The sequence below is a fragment of the Pseudorca crassidens genome, chromosome 1 (genome assembly GCF_039906515.1).
Source record: "Pseudorca crassidens isolate mPseCra1 chromosome 1, mPseCra1.hap1, whole genome shotgun sequence".
NCBI classification, from domain to species: domain Eukaryota; kingdom Metazoa; phylum Chordata; class Mammalia; order Artiodactyla; family Delphinidae; genus Pseudorca; species Pseudorca crassidens.
The window spans coordinates 93,422,183-93,428,182 of NC_090296.1; the positions used below are offsets into that span (position 1 = coordinate 93,422,183).

General features: G+C 42.2%; 1 protein-coding gene across 7 annotated transcripts in view; it reads right to left on the bottom strand.

Annotated features, from left to right (window-relative positions):
- Window positions 1-5,701, bottom strand: part of ATP8B4 (ATPase phospholipid transporting 8B4 (putative)) — a 256,643-nt gene extending 250,942 nt beyond the window's left edge. For 2 of the 7 annotated variants that reach the window (XM_067746423.1, XM_067746372.1), the window contains exons 1-2: window positions 5,567-5,678; window positions 2,436-2,570 (exon numbers count right to left, since the gene is read on the bottom strand). In XM_067746423.1, the coding sequence (XP_067602524.1) occupies window positions 2,436-2,454 (19 nt within the window). In that variant the 5' untranslated portion in view covers window positions 2,455-2,570; window positions 5,567-5,678. Of the gene's footprint in view, window positions 1-2,435; window positions 2,571-5,566 lie in introns of those variants that run through there. The other 5 variants (XM_067746444.1, XM_067746383.1, XM_067746406.1 and 2 more) reach the window with 5 other exon arrangements.
- Between the last annotated feature and the right edge of the window lie 299 nt (window positions 5,702-6,000).

Below are 6,000 nucleotides of genomic sequence, written 5' to 3' on the forward strand. Positions count from 1 at the left end.
TAACAACGAACTCTCAGAAAAAGAGATCAGATTTGTGGTTACCAGAGGCAGGGGGTGGGAGGAGGGGGAATTGGATAAAAGTGATTAAAATGTACAAATTTCCAGTTAGAAGATAGTAACTACTAGGGATGTAACGTACAACATGATTCATATAATTAACACTGATGTGTGTTATATATAAAAGTCATTAAGAGAATAAATCCTGAGTTCTCATCACAAGAAAAACAACTTTTCAAAATTTTTTTATCTAATATGAGATGATGGACGTTCACTAAATTTACTGTAGTAATCATTCCATGATGTGGGTCAAATCATTATGCTATACACCTTAAACTTATACAGTGCTGTATGTTAATTATTTCTCAATAAAACTGGAAGAAAAAAAGTTATTTAGAAATAAATAAATAGGGGGCAGAAATAATGTCATTATTATCTTTTATTTTTTTCCCTACATGTCTAATTTCCTTCACATGGTAAACTCTATTAAGGATTTAGAGTGAATAAATAAAGGGCAAACAAATAACTTCAACATTTAGAACCCAAAGGACCACGGAAATGAACTGAAGCACCTTCGCAAACACATGACAGGGTAGGCAGAGGTTCTGAATTCATACTCTTTAGGTTAGAAAGAGAAATGACTTGTTTGTTCCTGCTCAAAGACATGGTGTGGCAGGATGCATTAAACACCCATGAAAGAAGAAGCTGGTCAGTCATATGGAGACCAGAAAAGAGGAAGAACAGCACTTATGGCTTAGCAGTTACCAGAAAGGAGGATGCAGAGGAATTTCATCAACACCTACTGTTGCTTTACAAATTTCTAGTGTCTAAAAGGCCTGAAACCATCAATATTTCTCCCTGTTGTGCTCCCAGATTCATGAGTTCCCTTCCATCACCTCCAGGAAAAGCAGCAGCCCACTGAGGGAATAGCCACCCCTGGGGTGCCCCTGACAAGTAGGGCCATCAACACTTTGTAAAACCCACTGCTTTTCCAGGAACCAGTCACTAAAACTGATGAATCCAACAAGATGGGAGTACTACTGCCAGGTGCTGCTAGAAGCAGGGATAGGTTCTCAAATATAACCCATCAATAACTCTTCTGTTCTTCTTCCCATGCCTTCTACCAACTGCCACCAAGGCTGCCTAAAACAATCCCCCCCCGCCCCCTCCTCACTGCTCCCCCTACCCCAGTCTTAGGCAGCAGATGCCTCTAGGACATGCCTGCTGACCAGTGACTGCTTTCCCCTGCATTCCTTCTAACAGGTTTCCCCGCTCCAGCCTTGGCCACCCATAGACCAGGGTCCACATTGAAGCCACAGTGATCTTTATAAAAATTAAACGGCATCATATCACACCCCTGCTTAAAACCCTTCAATAACATCCCACTGGCCTTAGAAAAAAGATCAAATTGCATCATGATTCCTTGGCCCCTCTGCAACCTGGTCCCTGCTAGTCTTTCTACCCTGATTTCTCATCACTCTCCTTACAGCCCCCATTCTTCCTTGCACCCCCCACCATGTCTATACTACAGAAATAACTCAGCTTCTTTCTATTTGAGGGCCTTGACACATGCTCTTCCCTCTGCCTGTCATAATCTAACCCCATCGCCAGCCCCTTCACCTAACTTGTACTCATCTTTTCAATATCAACTCATACATCACTTCCTCTAGGAGTTCTCCCCTGGTCCCCCAAATCAGAGGTAAGAGCACCTCCTATGTGCTCCCATAGAATCCAGAACTTCCAATTTCAGAGCCCTTATCATTCTAGAATGTATTTGCCTATTATATTGGCTGTTTTCCCATTAGTCTACAAACTCCAGTGGGGCAGAGACCCAATCTGTGTTGTCCATAGTTGTATCTTCAGTGTCAAATGCACGCCTGGCATGTGGCAGTGCTCAATAAAAATTTGCTAAATGAAAGAATGATTAATGTTCTCAGTGTCTATGAGGAATGAAGCAAGGGCTTCCAGATGCTAAAAGGCATTTCCCTTTTAGCAACTATCCCTTCCTAGACCCCAACCCCAAGTTCAAGAACATCTTAGATCTTCCCAAACTGGGAACCGTCATGGCTTTCTTAGCTGCTCCCTACCTCTGGCTGGTCCCTATCATCCTGTGCATCCCCCACCTCCAGCCTAGGAAGAACCTCAAAAAATGAGAAGTATTTGGTTAGCAATAGGAAGAGTGTTGCAGGCAAACTGAACAGCACAAGAAAGGAGGAGGAATTTGCAAATCTTGGGGTAGAAGGGCAAGAGGAGGCACTCTGGCTCTAAAAGAAGATGCACAGAAAGGATTTTTTGAGGAAAAGCCTTTCTGTGAGAAATAACATGGACAAAAGCGGGTTTTTTTATCCATGAGGGACTATCTTTGTTCCAACAAATATTCACAACCGATACAAAATGGCAACATGGAGAAGGATGAATGGATTCTGTGACAATGACACCTTGATCTGGTGGCCCCATCTGGCCAGAGGGTTAAGGCTCATCAGCAAGTTCTAAGCCAACTAGTTAGGGCTTGAAAACTCTCTCTGGAGACTAAGTAAACATCTTCTGTTTTCATGGGCTCAGAGTCCCTCGAGCTGGTGAAAAGAATGATTCTTTAAGTAGGATGGCAAAAGGGACTCTCCACCCTGACAGGTAGCAATGAGAATGCAGGCAGAAGAAAGAAACTCAATCTCTCAGGAAGTTATTAGGAGTACCGGCCACTGGCCAACGTTTTCTTTCTTTCTCCTTATTGGTTTGCTAGATTGCTTTGAGGGATTAGCACTAACAGACAGCCAGAACAAAGGATGAACTTAAATATATATTTGTGTAATATAAAGGTAACTAAAGAGAAAATATCCATGTAAACCCTCTGTCTCTTATTTTAGATCTTCCTATAAGCACTTTTCACTTTAAAAGCCCCTAGACAATTAAACATAAAGCAAAACCATATCCTTCCTAAAATTACCTTTAAACCATCCAATTATTTGCTTTTAATTTCTCTAATACCATCTTCCAAAGTATCTTTGAAAGCTTTTATCTTTAAAATAATGAATAAATTCATTTTTTAACTTTAGCCATTTTTATTTTTGTAGAAAATATTCTCTATTTCATATTTAATCCAGAGTGATAATATAATTACTGTTGTACGAATTAAACAATATTTCTCTAAGGTTTGTGAAAAGTGTTTCTTATTAATGATCTTATTCAAGTGTTTTTACTCTCTAAGACATGTGGTTACAACAAAAACTAAGGATTCAAGTCCATGTTTCCTACAATCCAATCTTTTCCTTTTAAAAGCAGCAACCCAGGTATATTTAATGGAGGATTCATATTAATGTAGCAGATTCTAGTGTAAATTTTAGGAAGTAAAACTCTGTCCTTTTATTGTTGTACACTTATCAATTCACCAAAATACCCCAGCTGACACTCGCTCTACCTCTAAAGGATGTCAGAGTAAAGAAAAAGCCATCTTTTATTGAACTTTCAGATCAGTGAGCGTCTACGGAAATACACTGAAAAAAAATCAGGTGACAAAGGTTTTGTTAAAACGAAATCTAGCTCTAGAAGTAGGAACTTAGGATTTTGAAATTCAACATTTACAAGTAGTGAAGCAAACACTGTTTACATAAAAACATCCCACATTCCTCCTTTTATGAAATCACCCCAAAGCAGAATAAATAGAAAAAGGTAAGTTGCTGAATAGGTTTTATCTTACCCTTGCCTTCATCTTATGCAAGGGATTAAAATGGTGGTTTTCTTGTGTGAAAGTCTTAGTGGGTTTTTACAAGAAAAACAGGTCTGGGGAAAGTAAGAAGAGAGGTAAATGTAACCAAAATAATAGCTAAGTGTTTTACGTATATTAATTCATTTAACTGATCACTTTTTTGGGAAAAGATTGAGAGTGACACTTGCATGAAGAATTTGGGTTTTTTTACATTTCAAGTTCAGGTTTTGAATCTTGGTCACAGAAAGTAATTCTTCTAATGGAAAAAATGGCAAAGTAAAGAGAAAACTCCAATTTGTTTAGGGAAGATAAGAAGTTGGTTTCAGATACCTTGAGACTGAGGACATAACAAGACATCCAAGTTGGAAATGCTACTTAAGCAGCTACTTAAGCAGCTGTGAGCAGAAGAGTGCATACTGGTCATATTATGATTCCTCAAAGAGGTCCCTACTTATAGTGAAAATGGGTACACCTGGTTGCAGGTGACTCAGCACTTTAAGCCAAGGATTAAAATGGAGATTCTCTTTAATGATCAGAGGCCATTCAACAATCAAGTTATTATACTTAATTCCCCCTGCTCCAATTCCACCATCACCAAGCAACCTACTGATAATAACTTGCTTTCCCCCAGAAGTCTGCCTACAGGGGAAGAATACACCAGTCATGCATGCTGAAGTGAACATTCTGGTCCTCCTGACAGTTATATATTATACATTTTCAATTCATAAATTGTCATTCATCTCACTCTAGATCATCCGTCTCCTGAGCTAATATTAGTCTTCCCCAGAAAGGTAGCTCTGTTTTTGGTTTGCTGTTGACTTATGGTCCAAAGTCTACAGGACATATGACCCACTCTAGCCATAACAAACTCACCAACCGGCAACCAAGGGAACAGCCTGCTGACCTGCTCAAGGGGCAGCAGGATGTGATGGCTGCAAGCTTGTCCTTTGGAGTCAAACAACCTGATCTTGGATTCCTGCTTTTTCTACTAACATTACAGAATCCGGGGCAAGTAAGCTCTCTGGGCCTCAGAACATACCTGGACAGGTTGTTGGGGACAGTGACACATAATGAAAATGCTCGTTAGACAGTTATCTTGAAGGCAGCCCTCTGAACTTCCCCTGTCAAAATGTCTATGTAAACGTTAGGGTGAATTGAGGACAGTGAGTACAACCCCTGTAAGACATTCTGCGGCAAAATAAAGGAGCTAAGTGTGAATGGGTAATGAGGCTTTAAAGAGAAGATGTGCTTACAGTGGGGCGCCAGGGCCATGGCAATAAACTAAGGGGATAGAACCAGTGGGAAGAGAGATTGAAAACGTGAGGGAGAGTGACAGGAAGACAAAGGAATCAGAGGAGATTGGGAAAGAAAGGGAAGAGGTAGGGGCTAGGACAGTGGGGGAAGACACAGGAGGAGGAGTTGAAGCCAGAGAGTAGCGCAGGCAGATTCTTGGCAGCTCTCCTTCCTTGCCCAGAGTGCTGCTCAGGGAGCGCCCCTCGGCCCGGCTTCAACTCAGGGTCAAGGGAGGAGCTGGGGTGTCCCCGCAGGGGCATCCTCTACATCCTTTGAGCAGTGGGTCCTCACCAGTTCTCAGGACTCAGGGACAAGATGGCCCAAGGGGGAAAGGTCCCACACAGCTTCAAGGAGCCCAACCCCAGTCCTCAGCCCCTGTGAGGACCTCCTGTCCCCCACCCGTCTATTCTCCAGTCTCCGTGCTGTTCTGCTTGCCTCCCTCTCTCCCCAACTCTGCCTTCTCTTCCTCTTCGGAGACACTGTAATAATGTACAGGAGAGACTTTTAGGATAACAGATCCCGCTCCTAGCTCAGTTTCTTTCTATCTAGTGTTACTTTGACCAAGTTACTTACCCTTCCTAAGATTCAATCCCCGAATCTGTAAAATAGAGGTAATAATTCCTTCCTCTCAGGGCTGTTTCCAGGATAAATATAGATGTAAATACAGCTCACTCCATAAGAATGTGCTTCCTCCCCCTCCTTCCTTCCTCCCCATCTGTCCTCTCTCCTCCTACTCCCTCCCCTTTTCTCTGCTTTCACTCTCAGTTTCCTTTCCCTGTTTCCCTGACTTTCCTTCCTATTTCTCACTAAGGCACTTGCCTCTCAACCCAACCCACCAAGAGGACTGACCCACCAAGAGCGGAGGGGAGGGGAGCTGCCTGGAAGGCTTAGATGAACAATGGAGAACCCATCTGCTGAGTAATAGTGGAGTCTGAGGATGGGAAGTGGGATGGCAGGATTAGGGAATCAGCCCCTTCTCTCCTCCTGCTGCCCTCTACCTTCTCTGG